This window comes from Citrus sinensis, chromosome 2 (genome assembly GCF_022201045.2).
Source record: "Citrus sinensis cultivar Valencia sweet orange chromosome 2, DVS_A1.0, whole genome shotgun sequence".
NCBI classification, from domain to species: Eukaryota; Viridiplantae; Streptophyta; class Magnoliopsida; order Sapindales; family Rutaceae; genus Citrus; species Citrus sinensis.
This window is the reverse complement of record NC_068557.1, coordinates 18,890,931-18,913,620: the sequence shown is the minus strand read 5'-3', so window position 1 is coordinate 18,913,620 and position 22,690 is coordinate 18,890,931. Positions and strand designations below refer to the sequence as shown.

Sequence of the window (22,690 nt, the reverse complement as noted above, 5' to 3'; positions counted from 1 at the left end):
AGCATATTTAAAAAATAGAATAATAGAGTAAAATTATGGTGCCTAAAGAGTTATTGGCTATTGTGAAAACAACAAGAGAATAATTTGTATATATCAACTTTAGTAAGAGGAAATTAATGATTTCTTCTTATAAATTAAGCTTAAGTAATAATCTAGTGGCAATTTTATAGGCACTTAATATCTGTCACGTTAGATTATTACTTTCTTTTTTAATAGACATTGAATTAACTCTTGATAATATATAAATTAATAAAATATTTATTAATTGAATTTTCATTATGTTATTTCATGGAAACCATATCTCGCAATCTGGATATGTTTAAATAGTTTGATTTTGATGATTTTTATTGATATTAGGCTAACAATTAAAAAGACATTATTAATCATGATTTTACCAACCATTTATCAAGTGTTGTTTGAATTTATCAATTTCAACTTCTAAATTATTTTGAATTTTCAGTTAATTATTTCAAATTAATTGCATACACAGAAAGCTAAAACTGGAGATCACCACAGAGAAGCATATTCCCAGCCAGTTCAATTTCAGCCAGCCGAGCTCTGAACGAGTACATTTAGTCGTAGAAACGGCACGCAGCCCTAGGCCACTTTTGCGCACCACACGCCCTCTCACCCTCTCTCTTTCATCTTAACATAACAGAACAGAAGACGCCATGAATTGAAAGAGCATTATTGCCATCAACCGACCAATAATCAAATCCATCTGAGACTCTGTACCAAATCCTTATCTCTTGTTTTTTGCCTTTCCGTTTTGTGTGAATGCGTGATCCAAGACATATACGTACCTCACCATCGTCATGTATATAACAACCTCCACCTCAGCAGCTTCTTCACTCCTCAGAGCTTCTTCTAGGTCACGATTCGTCTCTTCGCTATCTTCATTTAAGTCCTTACCTGCACGTTCTCTTTCTCCTTCTCCTTCTCCTTCTCCTTCATCGTTGGTCTCTCAGCGATCTCTCGGCTTCGCCTCGGCCGTTCGATCCTTCCGCTGCTCCGTCCCTCGCTGGAGCCACCGCGTTGACTGGCGCTCTCCGCTTAGTCTTCGCGCTCAGATCAGAACCGTTGCTCCTGCCATCGAACGGCTCGAACGCGCCTTTGCTACTATGGGTACTGTTTTTCACTTCCGACTTTTCTGGAGTTGTTTTGATCAGCTTAGTTAGAATGAAGTAATTCAAAAACTTTGTTAAATTGAATAAAGTTGTTAGATTTAACTATAAGTTAAGTCCGCGCTTTAGCTTCTTCAGGTCGCAATCAACTGGAAACTTGAGATTTAAATCTCATTTATTAATTAATACGCTACTTCTTATGGTCAGTAACAAAATTTTATATTCAAAATTTAGGCTTTCTTGTTTTTTTTGTTTCTGGATCTAGGTGGATTTATTGATGAATAAATTACTTTCATGTGATAGGATGATGCATATCAAAAACTAGGATGATGTTTCGGTACTTTTTCTTTTTTCAAAAAATGGAAATTTATACTTTCTGTGCTCAAATAGGATGCTTTGGAAATGGCATTTTGATCGTAAAAATCACTTTCGTCTCTTTAAGATTAAACACTCGAACAATGAAGATAAGCACTTTTTAGCTATTTAAAAGTGCTTTTACTGATGCCAAAGCAACTTGTATACACTGATAGTTATCTCTGAGAGGCTTGTCTTATATTAACATATGCCCTTGGGTTTTTTTTTTTCGGTTGCTATCTGAGCCTAGACGGTTGGATTGACTTAATTCTGTGTTTGTTTCTCTGTGTGGATTCAGCTGCTGAACATCCATTCAAGGAGATCTTGACCGCTCTTCCAAAGCCAGGAGGTGGCGAGTTTGGAAAGTTCTATAGCCTTCCTGCACTCAATGATCCAAGAATTGGTATATTCTCTACCACTTGTTATTGGAATTTAGCATGTGTTTCATATATGGTTGCCTTATGCTTTAAAATTACTTTTTGTCTTATAACTTAGCCTGGGAGTTAAAACTTTAGGGCAATAATCCAGTTGCTGTTTCTTTTTTCTGCCAAGCTTGTATTGATACCATTTATTTCTTGTTTCTTGTGAATGCTTGATAGAGAAGCTGCCATACTCTATCAGAATCCTGCTTGAATCTGCTATTCGTAATTGTGACAACTTTCAAGTTAAGAAGGAAGATATCGAGAAAATTATTGACTGGGAAAATTCTGCACCAAAGCAAGTTGAAATTCCCTTCAAGCCTGCTCGTGTATTGTTGCAGGTATATCACCGATCGAGTTTACAGAGTAGCTCTGATAAAAAATTCATCATCTTTAATCCATTCTTTTCTCTTGGCAGGATTTTACTGGAGTACCAGCCGTGGTTGACCTTGCCTGCATGCGTGATGCTATGAACAAGCTTGGCAGTGATTCCAACAAGATCAATCCTCTTGTACGTCTCCTTTTAATCTTCTGCGTCCACATTCGACATTAGTGAAGCATTCATCACTTAGCTTATGATTATTGCTGATGCAATTCTTATCATAATATGTTAAAATATTCAGATTTTAACTCTTTGAGCAGATGCCGTGCACGCTTCCCTTGGTTTTATATTGGATAAGTTTACCTCATGTTTTAATAAGCTTATTTTTTAATTTTCCTTGTTTAATGTTTTATTAGTGGTACTGTTTCTAGTTTTCTTTTTCCCGCTTTCTTCTCAAGGTAACCCTATTGTGCAGGATTAATCGTCTTGGAGAATCCTATGATTGATATCTTAGGAAAAACATAATAGTACAGTGAACTAAAGTACTCACTCTATTTTTCAAAATTTTCCAAATTTAGTTTTAATTCCCTCTTCATATATACCAAGCCTTTTCCACCACCTGCTTTCATTGGCTTCTTGCAATGCATTTAGAAAACAATTTCTCCTGTGCAGGTTCCTGTAGATCTTGTCATTGATCATTCGGTTCAGGTTGATGTAACAAGATCGGAAAATGCAGTTAAGGCAAATATGGAATTTGAATTTCAGAGGAACAAGGAGAGATTCGCTTTCCTCAAATGGGGATCTAGTGCTTTCCATAACATGCTTGTTGTTCCTCCTGGTTCTGGTATTGTGCATCAGGTAAGATAGCTTTTAAACTTAGTTTAATATTCAAACTGGAGATTTGAATCTTTTCATAATAACCTGTATTGGTATTACACACTTTCAATGACTTCTAGATGGTTCCCTTGCCGTGTGTTCTTTTGCCTCTGTTATTGATGATTGAATGAAATATCTGTTTTCATTGGTCAAAATACTTAACCTTTATTTGAGTTTATGTTGAAATATGAATTCTCTCATAGACTTTTTTTCATTTAAAGATTTTGCATGAAGTGAGTTGACATGGACTAAATTTCAGGTCAATCTTGAATATCTGGGACGGGTTGTTTTCAATACCAACGGCATGCTATACCCCGACAGTGTGGTTGGTACTGATTCTCATACAACCATGATTGATGGGTTGGGAGTTGCTGGCTGGGGTGTTGGAGGTATAGAAGCAGAGGCTGCAATGCTTGGTCAGGTAATTTTTTTGATAAATTGGTGGTCAATTTTTGTCTATTTCCAGTATTGATTCTGGATGATTTTGTTGATTCTATGCTACCAGGGTCATGTTGGATTTGACTGATGTGTATACAGCCGTGGCATCAGTATGTTGTATGTGTTGTTTTTTCGGTTCTAATTTCATATTTTCTAATATGTCAGCCTATGAGCATGGTGTTGCCTGGTGTTGTTGGGTTCAAGCTTTCTGGAAAGTTGCACAACGGGGTCACAGCTACTGACCTTGTTTTAACTGTAACGCAAATGCTTAGGAAACATGGTGTTGTTGGAAAATTTGTTGAGTTCCATGGTAAATTGACTTCGTGGGATTGAATTATAGTTGTTCTTATTTGTGTTCCTTCTGTACCATTGTTAAATACTTTTTGTGTGCCCTTTTAGGGGATGGTATGGGTGAACTTTCACTTGCTGACAGAGCTACCATTGCTAATATGTCTCCCGAGTATGGAGCAACCATGGGGTTCTTCCCTGTGGATCATGTTACTTTACAATATCTCAAATTGACTGGAAGGAGTGATGAGACAGTGAGTATATTAATTTTTTTGCGGGTAGTGATTGCAATTCTTCCCTTTAAAGCAGTTGATGACTTTTCCATAAATTCAGGTGGCAATGGTAGAAGGCTATCTTCGAGCAAATAAAATGTTTGTCGACTACAATGAGGTAATATCTCCCTCTCTCCTCCTCTCCTCTTCTCTGTTATATTATAATTTTATATTCAACAAAGCCAAATTTTCTTTTGACCTTTTCCCCTGCTCAACTTTCAGCCCCAACAAGAAAGGGTGTACTCATCATACCTAGAATTGAACCTTGCTGATGTTGAGCCTTGTATTTCGGGACCAAAGAGGTGTGCTTTATGCCTTGTGCAAATTTTTAGGCATTGATGCAATTGCTACTGTTTCTGCAAGATTTAACTGTTATTATTTGCAGACCTCATGATCGGGTTCCCTTGAAGGAAATGAAGGCAGATTGGCATTCATGTCTTGACAATAAAGTCGGCTTCAAGGTGAATCTTATGCTGTAAAGTTCTTGTCAAGTTGCAGCCCAATTAACATACTCGATGTTTGGTTTAATTGGTTTAATTGATTTAGTAACGTAGTTTATATTCTCTGATGATTTGGTTATAATTAAATATAGTAATGCTGTGTACCATCCACTGGTCTGAACCTCTTTATGATGGCCTTTTCCGCACTTCAAGCACCATAAACAAGATCATTACAATTACCTAGACCTGTGACATTGACCAGCAACAGCACTGCCTATTGCTGACAATTACTTTTCCACCGGTTTCACCATTGAGATTTTTGCTTATAGCTATTAGTTACATTTACTATAACCCTTATTATTAGCTGCTAATCCTTTGCACTATATTGCACCATGATCGGTACCCACTAACAGTGCTACAGGCCTGCATTGAGCCACATGCTTTCATTATGAATTATTTATAAAATCTCTCTCTCGCTCACTCTCCTCTCCGTGTGTTTATGAGTTTATGTTCACATGGTTTTCTGCATATGCTACTTGAGGATAATATGAAGCTCTTAACTTACAACAATCTTGATGAAGTGTGAATCTGGTTTATGTTTATAGCCACGGCATCTTGTGCTTAGAAATTTACTGTAGATCCCTGGTCAAAAAGCATGTTGGAGAGAGCCCTGCCCTTCTCAGCACTTCCTAAATGTTTTGATATGTTGCAGGGCTTTGCTGTACCTAAAGAGACACAGGAAAAAGTGGTCAAGTTTTCATTCCATGGACAGCCAGCAGAGCTTAAGCACGGGAGTGTCGTGATTGCTGCAATCACAAGTTGCACCAATACATCAAACCCCAGTGTTATGCTTGGTGCTGGTCTTGTTGCCAAAAAGGCTTGTGAACTTGGTTTGCAGGTATGCATGGTTAGATGTATTAATTTTGAAATCAAAAAGCTCCAAAAAAACGAAAGTCCTCAATCTACCCCACTTCTTTTCAACCATCATCCGTAATGATGTAAAAGCTAGTTTACTGGTCCCTTGGATTTTTGTAATGATCACATAATTAACTGCTTTTTCAGGTCAAGCCATGGGTTAAAACAAGTCTTGCCCCAGGCTCAGGAGTTGTTACTAAATATTTACTCCAGAGGTATTTCATAAGATTCGTGAAATAGTGATATTGAAGATAATTTTATTGCTTATTGCCTATGTGAATATGAGAAAGCCTTAATTTTTGGTTTCTTTGGTATAGTGGACTGCAAAAATATTTAAATGAGCAAGGATTCCATATTGTTGGATATGGATGCACAACATGTATTGGAAATTCAGGGGATCTGGATGAATCTGTTGCATCTGCTATTACTGACAATGGTACTGTTTAAATTTTTTAATTGCAAACTTTTCCATGATTAAGGGTGTATAGTTTAAATAACATTAGATTTCACTACTGTGGATCTGTTATGTTAATTTTTTTAGCAATTATCTTGTTTTCCTTTGATAGTTATCGTGTTTATTTTCAACTTGTATATCTAATTCAGTGCTTTTCTTTCATGCAGACATTGTGGCAGCAGCTGTGCTTTCTGGAAACAGGAATTTTGAGGGTCGTGTTCATCCCTTGACAAGAGCTAATTACCTTGCTTCTCCTCCTTTAGTTGTGGCATATGCCCTTGCTGGCACGGTATGTAATTTTAATCGATCATGGAGTCTAAACTTTTTCGATATTGGGAACAGTTCATGCAGTTACTGCAAAAAATGTGAAAATGTACCATTTTAAAGAACTCAAAAAGATTGCTAAAGCTACAACTGTTTAAATTTTTAGACACGTGAGTACTAATAGTTGCAATAATCCTTCATGTATATACATTTATATGATATGAGTCATTTTCTCCTATAATTTCAATGAGTAACATGTATCTGTTTCAGGTTGACATAGATTTTGATAAGGAGCCGATTGGAACAACCAAGGATGGTAAGAGTGTTTATTTCAAGGATATCTGGCCGACTACAGAAGAAATTGCAGAGGTAAGCAATGTTGAGTTTGGAAACTTTATGACAAGGTCCAAAGTTTTGGCTTAAGCACAGCCGGATCTCTAAAGGTTTGACAGCTAGTCCTTTTTGTCACAGCAAAGTATTTTGTCACAGCAAAGTAGCAAGGTCCCATGATGTGACAAAAGCAAATAAAACCTTGGGGACTAAGTTTTATTAAAGTCAAATACAACACAAGGGTTCTTGAAATGAATTTCTCCTCAAATTGCATATTATGTGATAAAGTGATATAATTTTTAACTACCAGCTTGAAATTATTTAACTTTGGTTGCATAATTTTTAGGTTGTTCAATCCAGTGTGTTGCCAGACATGTTCAAAAGTACCTATGAGGCTATCACAAAGGGAAATCCCACTTGGAATCAGTTATCTGTACCAGCTAGTAAACTCTATTCTTGGGACCCTAACTCAACCTACATTCATGAACCTCCTTACTTCAAGGACATGACTATGGATCCTCCTGGAGCCCATGGAGTTAAGGATGCCTACTGCTTGCTGAACTTTGGTGACAGTATCACTACAGATCACATTTCTCCGGCAGGAAGTATCCACAAAGACAGTCCCACTGCAAAGTACCTGCTAGAGCGTGGTGTGGAACGCAGGGACTTCAATTCTTATGGTAGTCGTCGTGGCAATGATGAAGTGATGGCTAGAGGAACTTTTGCAAATATCCGTCTTGTTAACAAGCTCTTGAATGGGGAAGTGGGTCCAAAGACGGTCCATGTTCCAACAGGGGAGAAACTCTCTGTGTTTGATGCAGCAATGGTGAGTTCCTCAGTATTAAATCCTGGCATAGTATTTCTTCGTGACAATATTTTGTTTCTTGCTTCCTCATTTTAGGAACTTTTTGACTACTATGAATCCTGACTTGACTTGGTTACTCTCTGTGTGGCAACCATGCCCTTGAGATTTAGCAATGCCCATCATAAACAGCTTGACCCAGAATTCCTCGTATTATGCAACATCACATCCTTCTATAATACCAAACTCTATTATGTATGTCTTAGAGAAGTGTTATTATGCATCAGATGTTATTTTCCAGTATTTTTGGAGAATGTCTAATGTTCAACATCATTGTCTGTACCCACGTTTATAGTTAATTTCTAAATTTCTGAGTAATCTTCTATTTCAGAAATACAAGAGTGCTGGTCATGGTACAATTATCTTGGCTGGAGCTGAATATGGAAGTGGAAGTTCCCGTGATTGGGCTGCCAAGGGTCCAATGTTGTTGGTAAGTCTCTTTATTTGGCCATTTGAGTAAGCCCTTCATTTACCTTGCTGTGGTTGGCCACATTTTGTCCTCTTGAGAGTAAATTTTTGTATGTTACAGGGAGTTAAAGCAGTGATCGCCAAAAGTTTTGAAAGAATTCATCGCAGTAATTTGGTTGGAATGGGTATCATTCCTCTCTGTTTCAAGGCTGGTGAGGATGCAGACTCATTGGGTTTGACTGGTCATGAGAGATTTAGTATTGATCTCCCAAGTAAGATCAGTGAAATAAGACCTGGCCAAGATGTGACTGTCACCACTGACAGTGGAAAATCCTTTACCTGCACAGTCCGTTTCGACACAGAGGTACTTCCAATTAAGTTCCCTGTCTAAATTTGAAATATTTCATTTATTATTGCTTTTGAATATGGGGGCAAAGGGTAAATCAGGCTGTCAATGGCGTTAAGCAAGAAGATGTGTTGATATTGTATGACTGTGATTTTGGGTCCACGATGTTTGAAGTTTCCTAATGCTTTCCATTGTTTTTAATTTCAAATTGGATTTGCAGGTAGAATTGGCTTACTTTGATCATGGAGGCATCCTTCCGTTTGTCATTCGCAACCTGATTAAGCAGTAAATAACTGCATCATTTCTACTAGGCGGACTTGCTTCATCCAAAGAAACTTACGGTTGTAAAATGTGAGAGTTGAATAAAGTTCAAATAATGTAAGAAAGATCCCTTTGATGGGACTTGAGTCTTTTTTTCTGGGAACAATTCAAAAGGTCGAGATCTTTGTTCTGTGAACGAAGAATTATTTTCATTAATACAATTCTTTTCCTGTTTGATGATTACCTCCTAGCTTCTAAATGATTTTTCTTTTGGATGCGAAAGTAAAGCTTTCATTGATATAAATCAGAAAATAACATCAAAGTTTCAGTTGGGATTCTCCCCAGCCATACAACAGGAGTATCATAATCTAGAGCTATTTTCGCTAGAGCATGGACAGTAGTATTGCAACCTCTCGGAACTTGTTGGATTTGTGCCCCATTTAAGCTCTTTAAGCTAGCTTGAATTGTGGCTATCGTCCAAAATATTGCCGTCTTGATCCCCTTTTTATTGCAAGAGAGATTAACTATTTCTTTCGAATCTAATTCCATGATTATTGGCAGAAACTTAGCACTTTGAGCTACGTGAATGCTGAAACTTACTGCTTCAGCTTACATGCAAGCCAATTCCTTTGATAAGGAACCCTTTGAACTGCTGTTGCTACAACCTTGCCCCTAGAGTTTCAAATAACCACTCCCAGCACTGTTGTTAGATTTCAAGATCTGATGGCAGCATCAACATTCACCTTATACCACCCATTTGGAGGAGGTAACCATGCTTTTTGGTTGCTGCTCTGATGCTTAGAAATTGTTTGATCAGTTGAAATTTTAATTTTTTGATATAAATCCACAACTGCTACGACCCTTACCACTGATAATTGAGAATCTTCTTTTTAACCTTTGAAGATGAGAAAATTCCTTGAATACCAAATCGGCCAACACAAAGCAATTATCAATTCCATCTCTTTCTTGCTTCTATTTGTTGCCAACTCTTGAAGGGCACTTAACATATTCTGTCTGGCCAGCAACTTGATGTTCTAATGAAATTAAGTCAATTTCCAAACCTTTTGAGCATGCTTGCATCGCATTAAGGCATGCAAAATGCCTTCACTCTCACTTTGACATCTGCAACACATTGGTTCCTTAATGACCCTTCTTTTCCAAAGACTATGGGTTGTAGGCAGCAAGTTTTGAGCTACTCGCCACATAAACACTTTGATCCTTTCTAGGATCTCCTTAGACCAAATAACCTCCCAATGAGTTTTGAATTTGTTTGAGCTGCTAGCCATGTATGCAAATTTTAGCTTTAGAGCTATTTGGTACCCACTCTTTACTGAGCAGTTACCATGCTTGTCAAAATGCCATATTATTTTATCCATTTGTGGGGATCTTGGGAGAGGAATTCTTAGAAACCTTGTGACATCCTCTTCTATAAAATTATGAACAATCACATCCTCCTTCCATTGTTGATTGTTAATCAAGTCAGTTACAATAGAATTTGAGGGCAAAGTCTAAGGGGAAAATTAATTTAAAGTCTCATGTCTTAAAACCCAGTTACTTTTATAAACATACACCTGCTCTCCACTACCAATTCTCCATCTTGAACCTTTATGAAGAATTTGCCTATCTCATAAAATGCTTCTCCACACAAAATATGAATTTGAGCTTACTTTTGCTATGAATTTGAGCTTACTTTTGCTTCCATAAAGCTAGAATTCTTAAAATACATGGCTTTTAAATTTTATGTCATCAAAGTTGGTGGACTTTGCAATTAAGGCTTGTTTTAAGCTAGAAAAATCTCTAAAAACCAAGCCTCCTCTTGTTTTGGCATGGCACAATCTCTGCCATCTTTCCTAGTGAATGCTTCTGTGATTCTCTAAAGAACCCCACTAGAGTCTAGTTATAGCTTTTTGAATGTCTTCGCAGATGCTTTGAGCCACTTTGAAAACACTCATCGCATATGCAAGCACTGCTTGAGGTACAACTTTGATAAGCACTTTCTTTCCCCCATAAGAAAAGAATTTGCTTTGCCAGCTCGTCAACTTGTTGAGAACTCTTAGCTTGACATCATTAAAGAAATTGATATTCTTCCTTCCCACCATGGATGGCAAGCCAATATACTTCTCATGTCTTGAAACAACATTCGAATTAAATATGCTTTTAATCTCATCCATCTGTCTATGATTTTTGTTGTTGCTAAAGAGCATTGAAGACTTCTCGTAGTCGAAAATCTAACCTGAAGCAACAATATAAACATTGAAAGCCTTTTTTAAGTTTTTGCAATCTGCAGTGGAAGCTCTCGGGAAAACCAAGTTGTCGTCTACAAACAAAAGATGAGAAACAAAGCTTTGCTGAACTTCAATCCATGAATTAGCTTTTTCTTTTTTTCTTGTATGAGTAGGTTTGAGAAGACCTCTACACAAATGATAAAGAGATATGGTGATAATAGGTACCATTGTCTTAATCCTCTTTGTGGATAGATTAGACCTTTAGCCACTTCATTGATCAGCACTAAAAAACTTGTTGTGGATATGCATTTCATAATTAGGTTCTCCCAATTTGAAGAGAAACCTAGTTGCTGCATTGCATTTTTAAAAAGTTTTACTTAATTCTATCATAATCTTTGCTATTGTCTAGTTTGAGTACTACCAACCTATTTCATTTTTCCCTTCTTTGTCTCATTTTGTTAAAACATTCATATCCTATAATTACATAATCAATGATTAACCTATTTGGGATAAAGGCATTTTGGATTGGAGAGATAATATCAATCAAAATTTGTTTCAATTTGTTTGCCAATGTTTTTGCCACAACCCTATAGATACCATTACAAAGAATAATTGTTCTAAAGTCAATCACCTTTATAGGGTTATGCATTTTTTGAATCAAGGCAATATAAGTGTGATTTACGAGTGCTATACTATCTCCCTCATTAGAATATTCAAGCATGTGTTGATCACTCCTTCCTTGATCGGGCTCCAATGCTTCTAAAAAATGATTGCTGGAAGACCATCTGAACCTGGTGCTTCAGTGGAGGGCACATATGAGCAAGAGCTTCTGAAACATACTCTTCAGTAAACTTCTTATCTGAATAACTATTCATTTCCCTTGTTACTCGTTTTGGCAAGTCTACTAAGGCTGCATTCAAATAGGCTAGGGATGGATTGGTTGAAGTAAAGATGTTTGTAAAATATTCATTAAACAATCTTTCCACATTATTGTGCAAATTTTATTATACTCACAAGCACACGAATGTATTTTAGCATAGACTTATAGTGACGAATGTTGATCCCACGAGAAGATAAATTTATTTATCCTTAAGGTTAATTTTCTACGTGTGTTTGTGAATTGACTGGAGATGATTTTTGAGAAATACTAAGATTTAAAATAAAAATTGCGGGAATAAATTGATGATGAAAATAATAATAAAACACTTGAGTCTCTAAATTCACAATCAACACTTCACCATGGGTTTAATATTCATTTTTAGTTTCGATTAATTTATGAGGGGATATTTCCACTCTTCATAAACATTATTCTAATAAATATGATATCAAGCGCTCAGTATACCAAAGAGTAACAATCTTCCGCTTTGTGTCAGACGATAATAATCTTTCCATCGACATTGTAGCAAGACCATCTACTAAATAACTTAGATGTACTCTCTGTCAACATTGAATCAAGATGATCTACAAATACTAAAGGGGAGTCTCTTTCTAATAAATATAGTGTAGAGTGCTCATTGTGTCAAACAATAATAAATTTTCACTAAGAAGCTGGTGTACCATGTAAAATCTAGACAAGATATACTGTCTGTCAACAATGAGTCAAAACAACCACATAAATTAGAGAAGAAAATAAAATAAACTTACCAAATTAAGCTCATAGATCATGTTGAGGCTCTATTTTCAACCCAAGATAGAAATAAATTAGCCACTCATATTTAAATTTAGGGTAGAATGATAATTTTATTAAAATACATTGAAAGTACAAGATGGAGAGAGAATTACAGAAAATGTGGCTCAAATTTAGATTTAGAACTGTCAAATTAGAGGGACGAGCCCCTATTTATAGATGAGTTGGACTATTGGCACACCTCTAACATTCTTTTTAAACCCCTTTTCTCTACATATTCTTCTTAATTCCTAAAAACCCTCGTTTGTTGTACTTTCTTAATAAACCCTTGCATCGATACTTAAAAAAAAAATTTGTTAGGCGCTCTCTATCACCCTTCTCCCATTCCAAATCACTTTCAATCTCTTATTGATTATAACATTCATGAATTTATGATTTTTATCTCTATCTGTCTTTGTTTTTCTTAGTAGGTAATAACCTTAATATATACATAAAGACATATATGCGAATTAAAAAAAAAAAATTGGCCTAAGTAAACAAACTTCACAAAATTATTTTTCCTACAAAAATTTTGTTATATTTAGATCAAATTCTTATTCTATGACAATTCATTGTTTTTTCAAATTTTATAGATTTAATGAGTTTATAATAGAGAAAAAAAATAAGAAAACATAGGTGGGTTTAATTAGATAAATTTTATTTTTAATATAATTTAAATATAAAGGGTAAATTTGTAAATAAAAATAAGAGGGGTTTCATAAGAGATATAGAGGGGTGCCAATAGAGTCACTCTTTATAGATACAATAAGTAAAACATGCCATTGAATGAAAATAATTTGGACGCTCAGAATTGCACCATGTGGTAAGATCTGGTTGGTTAAAATATATCATTAGGTCTAATAACATGCTACCATATTATTGGTTAACGCTACATCAATATTTTTCGATCCAATAGAATACTACCAAATCATCGGTTAACGTCACATCATCAGTCAACACCACATTAACATTTTTCGGTCCAGTAAGATGCCGCCACATCATCTAGTCAATGTGACATCAGTTGGGCAATGCCACATCAGTTGGTCAATGTCACGTCAGTTGCGCTCCACCAAAACTCTAAACTTATGATTTTACCCTTTATGCCCTTTCTAAAGTTTTCAGCTGTTTTGAGCTAAAAAATACTATTTGTTTTGTTGTTTGACTTTTCGTTAATTGTGAAATGATTAAAATATCCCTAAAATACTCAAATTATAACAAAACGCACCCAATTAAAGTTTAAATGGCTTAAATACATAAAAGTAGAAATGTTAGTGAGGTTTGGAATGCAAAATGATGATTTTACTCTTTGTAAATATGCATTCTCCAGCATTCAGCACACATCCTCTACTTCTTCATTTCAGTTTCCATGTTCGTCTTCAAGCCTTGATATTCTGTTATTCCTCTTTCTCGTTGAAGCTTTTGCATGGAAGACTTTAGTGTTTTTATCCCCTTCTCTCAACTAATCAACCTTTGATCTTTCCTTCCAATAAATTTCTTTATCTAACAAAATGTTGTCAATATGCCTTTTTATTCTTTTGATTTCATCTCCACTTTCATAATGGTTGTATTCTTATTTGATTGTCTTCAACTTCTCCTTAAGCTGTTTCAATTTGTTTTGTCTACCTTTAAAGTCGTCATTGCTCCATAGCTTAAGCTTAGCTAAAGACTCTTTTGATTTTTTCTGAAACAGATCAATAGGATTTCCTCTATTCTAGCTACTAGTATTCTTCTCGTTTGACAATCTCTCTACATGTCTCAAATGGGCTCTACAAATCTTTATCGTGAGCTTTGTGAAAAGTTCTCCTTATATACCTTAAGGAGATATAACAAAAACCAAGCAGAACTCAGTTCTTCTTCTTATTTTCTTGTTTACTATTTATTTATGGGAATATATTTGATGGTTAAAACAATTTTATTACTGTTTTATTACAAATTATGAACTGAATTTGATTGTGGTTGAATGATAAACAATCTTAATGGATGTTTGACTAATATATGTGTGTTGTTCTGTATTTGCTATAGTATTTTGTCTTAATTTTTCTTCTTGCAGTTCCCTATTTCGGCTGACCACTCATTTAGTGGAAAGTAGCTAAGAAAGAGCCTAAAAAAAGTCGGACTTAGTGGATCAAATTAAGACAATACTTGATTTTTTATTAGGTTTCCCAAACTGAGTAAATCTCAATTTGAATAAGGTAATGTTTGATCTAAAACTAATGAAGAACTAGATATAAGGATTCACCTTGTAAGATAAGTGGAACCTAGAATGCATAATGATATATCTAATGTTAGTATAACAATTGGTCACAGTTAAGTTGCATTTAGGTATAAGATATCCAATAGGCAACAGCTGATGATGCATAAGGGATTCTGCCCAGTGCTGTAGTAGATTATATAGAAACAGAGTTTTAATTATAAATCAACATTATTAAGTGAGTTTAATCACTCAACTACTTTATTCCCATTGGTTACATCCTTGTATTTGACATGAGAATTTTCTTAATTGCATTTTAGTTATTGCATTTTTACTTTAATTAGTTCATTAGTTTTATAAATTGTCTTATTTTAATTAGAGCAAAATTACACTGTTAAGATTGTTGTAGCAAGTCTGATAACATCAATCTCTGTGGAGACGATTTGAATATTCATCAGTATATTTTTTATTGTGTACACTTGCATATTGACCCCTATAACAAGAGAAATTACAAAGAGTCTTCAACTACTCCTCGAGGGTAAAGAACTATTCATACCCGGGTCCATCTGGATCTAGTTTAATCCATCTTCTACCTCCCACTCCATTGGATCATGTCATTTCTCCCTTGTTGTGATTGGAATCAATTATGTGTTTGCTTAAGCTAGACCTTTTACATTTGGTTAACTAGACTCTATGCCCTACCTATCTTTCCCTCTACTTTGTTTTAGATGTTCAACCATGGTAGACCATAGGCTAATTTATCTTTTGACTGAGACTTGTAATGAACACACTCCCTATATTGATGACCAATGAGCCCACAATAGAAGCAAAAATTAGGGAGCTTTTCGTAATACACAAGCATTGGGATGTTTTCTTTTTTGGTACTTTCTTCGCCTGCCTCATTCTCTTTCTCCATCTATTCCAGAACTACAATCTACTTTAATGGCTTTGTGATATCTATTGAAATCCTTATCCTCAAAATTTGCCTATGCATTCCCTTGATGTATCAGTTTCAACTACTTCTACTTTTCTAATTGCTTCACCCAATTCTGCAATTGTCTCTTTTTCCATACACATAATGAGAACATCGTGTAATTGTACCCAAAAAGATACATGGCTGAAATTTTGCTTCTTGACATCTCAAATCCCATAAGGTTCAGTAAGCACTATAAGCGCTATATCAAAATGCAATGGTCCACCCACTAAAATTATTCTTTTATCATCATTTGACCCAAACTTAAACATGAAGACATTATCTTCAAGGTTTTCAATTTTGACTTCCCGACCTGTTCTGCACACTTGTTGCATTGTTGTCCTTAATCTTTTTATCTTGACTTCTGTTGAGAGAAGGATTTTCCCCACCTAGCAGCCTGTTAATATTTTTTTCCCCTTAGTTTTCATCCTACTCTTGAAAGTTACTTTTCCTCCTTCTTTACTTAGACGAATGGCTCTACACCGCTTAATTAGCTCATCTGTGTCCATTTGTTTACTTTAACCAGCAAAGCTCAATAAATGTGATTTAGTTGTTAGTTACCAACCACTATAAAGATCTTCTACCCGAGAGCTCCTACTAATGCAATGAAACTACAATACTAACATTGAGAGCATTAATACTTAGAATATCAATAAAACACTCACAAAAGAGTCTAAAGTAGAGTCATGACAACTCTATTCACCCTCTCATCCTTTTAGTTTTTAGAGAAAACCTCAGGAGAGAAGTAATCTCGTTATCTAGCTTCTAAATGCTTGAATATGCCTTTCACAAGCTTTATTGCTTCATTGCCTTTGTATGTTATTTTTACCCTTTCTTTTAATTTTTTAATTTTTTTTTCTTTTGAGGAAAATCAATGAAAGTAAATGAGAGACAAAGAGCATATCAAGACTTGCTCAATAGTTGATCTTTGATAAAAATGAAAATTAAAAAACGAAAAGTTCATAAGCCAGTCAAATTGTCCATCTCCATGGTGGTTTTGCAATATCACTAGGATATTAAGTTGAGTATTCCGTCAATGATTAATTAACCCATGCGAGTACAGGGGTCGACTACCATCAAACTAGCATCTCAAAATACAAACGAAATTCGATGTGGGATTTGTCCACTCTTTATTTAAATATTCTGTTCCAATAAAATACATTCTTTTTCGCTCCTGTTCTTTACATTGTTAACAACCAACACCTTAATTTAATTCTAGCGCTCAAGATATCAAGTTTTCAACGGTACCTTTTTCTTTTTCTTTTTCTTTTTTTACTAATGTCTCTCCTCTTTCGAGCTTTAATTTCTTTCTATGGTTGCTTGGATTATTAATTAAACTTCCTAGCTATTTGTGAAGAAAAAAAAAATCTAGAAATGCGCTATTTCATTAGCTTTGAGATTTCCTTTTCCTTTTTTTTCCCCAAAAAAAAAGTTAATACGAACAAATTTGTAGTTGAAGTTAGGTTGTTATGGTCCTGTGGAGACCAGCCACCACAAACAAGATAACATTAACATCAAAACAAAACATGCTTTGAGAAACTATTAAAGGGATTAGGCAATAAAATCAAAATATCTACAGAAAATGAGAAAAAAAAAAAAACCATATCCAAACTCACACTGCTACCCAGTTGATGATATAAGGACATGCATCGTTCCACATAATTCACTAACAAGATTTTTTTTTTCTCTCTCTTTTTTAAGGGTTGTAAGAAATTATTACATTTTCATCAATGATCCTCAGGAATGCTTTCCAAAGCTGGCCTCCAACTGCTACTGCTGCGCCCGTAGTTATTATCATTTGTTCCAACTTCATAGATCCTTGTGCCCCTCAACTTCATGGCAGCCACCAATTTCTCCACAGAAGATTCCTTCAAATAATTGTCACCCTTATTACTGTTCATAATTTGCTCCAATTCTTCTCGCGTCATCACAACTTTAATCCTCACAACCCTTCTCTTCTCCTCTTCATTTGGCGGCGTAAATGTTCCCATTCTTTTCAACCCATCAACTCCTCTACCTCGCCCTTGTTCTTCATTTTTCCCTGCGGCTGTATCCCTTCTCAAGCAATTTCCCATGTTGGATTCAAGATTGAAAGTGGACAAAATAAATGTATAAAGAGAGTGGGAGCTGGGAGAAAGAAAATGGAGCAAGCATCGGTTATGGTATAAAGAGAATCATCATTTGTAGAGATCACATTCACATGAACACAACCGACTATTACGCCGTGTATATATGAACATAAGGAAAATGATTCTTTTGCCATAGACTAATTAATTAGTAACAGCTAATGCTCATATATTATACTTTTGAGTTTTGACTGTACCCTTTTGTTTTTTCAGCCTTTAGCGTTATTCTAGAGTGTGACAAAAGCATTTGTTAGAAACTTAGGTCCACTATTAGCATAATTATAATATGAAATGACGTGACTTCGGATAACATGTCTAATTATGACAATTAGTTATTCAAAATATTGATTGCTTCAGATTCTTTGTTATCTGCTCAACTTACTGATAAAATACGGCTTTGTTTTCAAATTTTACTTACGAGCTACAGTCTGTGATTTGCACCAAAATGTTCGGTTTAGTTTCAACATTTAGCATGAAGTGGCATGCTATGATTGGAGCCATGTGCTTGATTTAGACTCTTTTGTGATCACCATTAATTCTGGATTAAGCTTTGATCAAGTTCCTCTAATTGCGGTCAATCAGAGCGGCTGCTGCAAAAGCTTTTAGAAAAATTAATTTAAATAAACTACACATTCTCCATTCCCAAAAACACACACAAAAGCAAATTTCGCATTTTCCACAGCATTTTTTGTTAATTTTCCAACAAGTATTCATAGATCTCGATAATTACAACTTTAAGCGGCTCCAATGATTTGGTGAATCTGGCTTGAATCATAACAATTTTTATCTTTTATTTTCTATATTTTATAACAACGTAGTTGCAACTAATTCTTCTACTGATCAAATGTACTGACTGTACATTATACGTTATAAATAATTGTAACGTTACATATATTTACATCTACCATACCAAAATTAGATTGATTAAAAAATCAGTTTTATAACATAAACCACTAGACATTATAAGTTACTCTAACTACTTATAAATTAGGACAATCTGCTCTTACTCTAAACTTCAATTACCCAATTTTTACCATAAACTTGGTCGTTGCAGTTAACTCATATAACATGATATATACAATAATTGTAATAAATTTTTACATAATTAATTTTTCTCTTGTCACCTTTGGCTACCGTAATTTTTTTTCGGTATTGAAATTTTTCACATAAATTTTTATATTGTGCGATTGATTTTATTCTCTATTAATTTTTTATTTATTATCTATGTGATATTTTTACCTGCAAGATTTAGAGTGGAATTAAAAATCTCTAACATGCCGTAAACTCGGTCGTCGCAGCTAACCCATATGGCAAGATAAATACAACTTATCATGATCAGGATACGACCAAATTGCTAGGATGCTTCAACAAGCGGCGAGATTGCTTGAAAATGAAACTTAGCCATTTAAATGAAGAAGTCAAATGAATCTGTGAGGTGATTACGGTGGTGGGGTTCAGCGCATGTGAGATGTCCTTTAAATATAGGGCACCGTTTTTTTAAAAAAAATTTATTTGTTACGTACTATTTTCGTCGTATGTTTGAAATATGGAGGCCATATACGCGTAGAAACAGTCACTTCATGGTTTCTTGCACATGAGGTTAGGCCAGTGTCTATTGTTTCTTAGGAAATAACGTTCCATGAGGAGGTGGCCCATTAATATTATTTGTGGTGGCATCTTAATTTTCTATTATTTGTTGTTGTATGGTTTTATTAATTTATAATAGGACACAACGACACAGTGCCCTCATATGATTGTTTTACGTATGACAATGTGACAAGGACGTGTTTACATTTATAAGAAACGCAATGGTCCAAAAGTTCCCAGGAAGAGGCAAAAATCACCACCTCATAATGAGCAGTAATTTGGAGTCATCCGTATGATGTGATGGTGAATTGGCTTAATTCGTAAATTAATTCTGCAATTCTCCAGATCCCTCCATTGCTCTCGATCGTACACATATGCATTATGAGAGATGTCATAAATTTCTAAACGGACAAATTAAATCATGGCTATTTATACTATAGCGATCATTGGCAGAATATATAGGTTCTGTTTAGAATTTAGAATTGAGGTGATGTAACTACAGTTGTTGTGGAAAATAAATTGTAATTATTAAATAAAAATTAATAAAATGTAGTAAATATAAATTTTAAATAATAATTTTGATAAAATTATTAAAAATATAATAGATTTTTCATTATACACAAGTAAAAAATTATACTAACATATTTTAAAAGTTACAACAGTTAATGTTTACCAAATACTTTAGTGCTGTAACCTTTAAGCTACAACTAACCAACCTCAATTTCAAACCCACCCATAATTGTATACATGTCTTAAATGTTTAGTTTTATTATTAACTTTTCCTTCATTACGTCATAAACGATTAAATTTAATAAACTTCGGAAATGTGGCCCATAATTTAAGATGTGTACGTAGCAAAACATATAAGATCCTAATAAAAATAATTGGTGCAATATAGTGATAAAATTAAAGCAGTGGTGGAGCCATGATTTGGTTCAATGGAGACTAGAAGAAGAAACCACAAACTCGATGAGTTCAGAATGAAAAAATTTGTCAGCAAGAAGATTCGAAACATAAAAACTTTTGCCAAAAAACAAACAAACAAATAAATAAATAATTTAAACATGAATTCTTATCTTCTTTAAATATCTTTTTCAAACTTTTATTATTAAGCAAAATAAACACATATGGTCAAGGCAAAAAACAAAAGCTTATCACTCTAGCGAATTACAATGGAATACAGAAAATTCACTAACCAATGAGTCTTATAAGAGATGTAGGACTTTGTAATTCACCACTCTAAGGAATTCACCAAGAGATACAAAGTTTAAAAAAGAAAATCTAACATTATACTATTTTAAGCTACACTCGCAAATCACACTTATCTAAAATTATTATTTGTTACCTTCATATAGACAACTTGGAGCATCCCTCCAAACTTAGGATAAGATCTCTATCATTAGAACTCAAATCAAACTTGAATGAAGGTCTTATCTGCAATGAGGTGAAGAGAAGAAAGCAAAACACAATTTGATTTCAAAGTCAGTTTTAACAACAAATCTGAGCAGTTAACATTTATTTAATCATATCTTAATGTAGGAACTCCAAACTCATAGAGCTTTCCAGTGATATGGAGTTTGTTAATTAATTATTAAATGCATTGGTGCTAGTAAATTTAGAACTTTTGGCCTTGTGCAGAATTCTTGACAGTTTTAATCTTTATTCTTTATTGTCAAAATCCTGAATATCTTTAAGAAGACAAGTGCGAATTTCATTCCACAAATTCTTTAAAGTTAGACTGATATATCTTTCTAATAATATATAATACATAATTTAATTACCCTTAAAAAAAAGTCAATTCGAACAAGTGGAGTTACAATCTTAGGTTGTGCTTGTCTTTTTTACTAAATCTAAAAACACTCATGTGTCATGCCCCTCAATAAAAATATCATAATCTCAACCTATCTCTAATACCATAAGCTTAATTTTATTTATTATACTATATGACTTCGGGACGGCAATTGTGCCCACAAACCCACCCAAATCCGCCTGCCAAAATCCGCCCGCTGCAAATAATTTTGTGGGTTCCAAGCGGGATTGGTATTACAAATTGAAACCTGTACTTGGATGCAGGTGGGTTTGGTATTAGCCTAATATCCGGCGGATACTCGCATGGATATCCACCAGATCCGCAATGTTTATTTAAATATTTTTAATTTAAATATTTAAATCTAAAAATATATAAAGAAAATAATGTAATTATACAAAGTGTCAAATAATATCGTAGTAGACTTCATCCAAAGACATTGGAGACTTTAATGTGTGCTCAAAATGAGTTGTGTGCTGAATTTAATGGTGTGAAAATGCATTTTTACTTTAATAGAATATAATATCTATTATATATTACAAAAGTATAATCATCTATCTTTTTTCTTGATATACTTGTTACTTGTAGATGCAAAATCGTCTAATAAAGTAGGAAATAGCAAATTCTCCGAAGATGAATATATTGTTGATGAGATAAGGAACTAAGTTTATTTAACTTTATTCATGGATTATTATATACTTATTATAATTTTTTATGGACTATTTTTCTTTAACTTAATGCATGAATTATTTCATTATTATAATTTTTTCTTCAGATTAATATTTTAAAAGTATTATTCTTTGGAAAATATTAATCTTAATCATTATTGTAGGCATCATGTTGGATGGGTGCCAATGGTGGTGAATAAAATGAAGATCTTTTTTTGGAGCTTGTGTTGAATGATGATATGAAATGTAATTGTTATTTTTATATACTAATTTGTGATTTTTTTTAATGGATTTGTGTATTTTACACTTAAATTTGAGAATTTGTGTTGGATTAATATTGAAATTTTAATTTTTCATTTACATTGGTTAAATTTAAAATTGATTATGTTATGTTGAATTTGAGGTTATTATTGTAAATTTATATATTGAACATTTATGATTTTAAATATACAAACCCGCAAAAATCGGTTGGATACTATTGCGAGTTCGGTAATTGTCAAAACCCGCAGTAGGTGGGTTTCCTTAAAAAAATTAAAAACCCGTTACGGGTTGCGGGTGGATTTGATAATTTAAATTTTGTGTGGGTTTGGATTTGACAATAGCAAATCTGCTGTGGGTGGTGCCCATTGCCATCCCTAATATGACTCTAATATGTTTACATTTATATGTCTAGTTGTAACTTTCAAATATTGTTTGTGCATATATAACTTAATCATTATAAAGGACTAATGGGGCTGGGTGGCTTTTCCAAGTTCATTTTTAGGGAAATATAAGGGACATGCCTAAGCTTTTACTTATTCTTTTTAATTTTTTTTTAAAATTGTTATAAACTTGAATGAGTTAATAATCAACAAGTTGTTACAATCAACAACGAATTATAGAAATGCATATTTAAAAAATAAATAAAGAAAATGAAGGAAATAAAAGTTTAAAGATTTAATTTTTTAATAATGAACTTTTTAATTCAAGCACTCTTTTAATTAATTAATATATAAAAGAGAGTTTAGTATCATAATTTTAGGTTTTTTGAAACATTATTGATTTGTGAATCAGGAATTTAAGTTTGTTAAATTA

The 22,690-nt window shown here is 34.0% G+C and overlaps 2 protein-coding genes across 2 annotated transcripts; one reads left to right on the top strand and one right to left on the bottom strand.

Moving 5' to 3' along the window:
* The first annotated feature begins 579 nt into the window (after nucleotides 1-579).
* On the top strand, nucleotides 580-8,616 carry LOC102609713 (aconitate hydratase, cytoplasmic). The gene is made up of 20 exons (XM_006469622.3): nucleotides 580-1,125; nucleotides 1,777-1,881; nucleotides 2,078-2,238; nucleotides 2,316-2,408; nucleotides 2,892-3,077; nucleotides 3,355-3,516; nucleotides 3,699-3,843; nucleotides 3,933-4,075; nucleotides 4,155-4,211; nucleotides 4,316-4,395; nucleotides 4,479-4,554; nucleotides 5,246-5,431; nucleotides 5,596-5,663; nucleotides 5,766-5,884; nucleotides 6,070-6,191; nucleotides 6,437-6,535; nucleotides 6,843-7,322; nucleotides 7,690-7,788; nucleotides 7,888-8,130; nucleotides 8,333-8,616. The coding sequence occupies exons 1-20, from the start codon at nucleotides 816-818 to the stop codon at nucleotides 8,399-8,401; spliced, it is 3,003 nt and encodes a 1,000-aa protein (XP_006469685.1). The 5' UTR covers nucleotides 580-815; the 3' UTR covers nucleotides 8,402-8,616.
* Nucleotides 8,617-16,958: 8,342 nt separating this feature from the next.
* On the bottom strand, nucleotides 16,959-17,711 carry LOC102610231 (uncharacterized). Its single transcript, XM_006469624.4, has one exon. It carries the CDS (start codon nucleotides 17,501-17,503, stop codon nucleotides 17,156-17,158), a length of 348 nt encoding a protein of 115 aa, XP_006469687.1. The 5' UTR covers nucleotides 17,504-17,711; the 3' UTR covers nucleotides 16,959-17,155.
* Between the last annotated feature and the right edge of the window lie 4,979 nt (nucleotides 17,712-22,690).

Excerpts from the sequence above, each read along its gene's own strand:
- LOC102610231 (XM_006469624.4), bottom strand. The coding sequence starts at position 17,503 with ATGGGAAATTGCTTGAGAAGGGATACAGCCGCAGGGAAAAATGAAGAA.
- LOC102609713 (XM_006469622.3), top strand. The coding sequence starts at position 816 with ATGTATATAACAACCTCCACCTCAGCAGCTTCTTCACTCCTCAGAGCT. Across the intron at positions 3,844-3,932 it reads AAAATTTGTTGAGTTCCATG|GGGATGGTATGGGTGAACTT; the intron begins GTAAATTGACTT and ends GTGCCCTTTTAG. Across the intron at positions 4,555-5,245 it reads ACAATAAAGTCGGCTTCAAG|GGCTTTGCTGTACCTAAAGA; the intron begins GTGAATCTTATG and ends GATATGTTGCAG.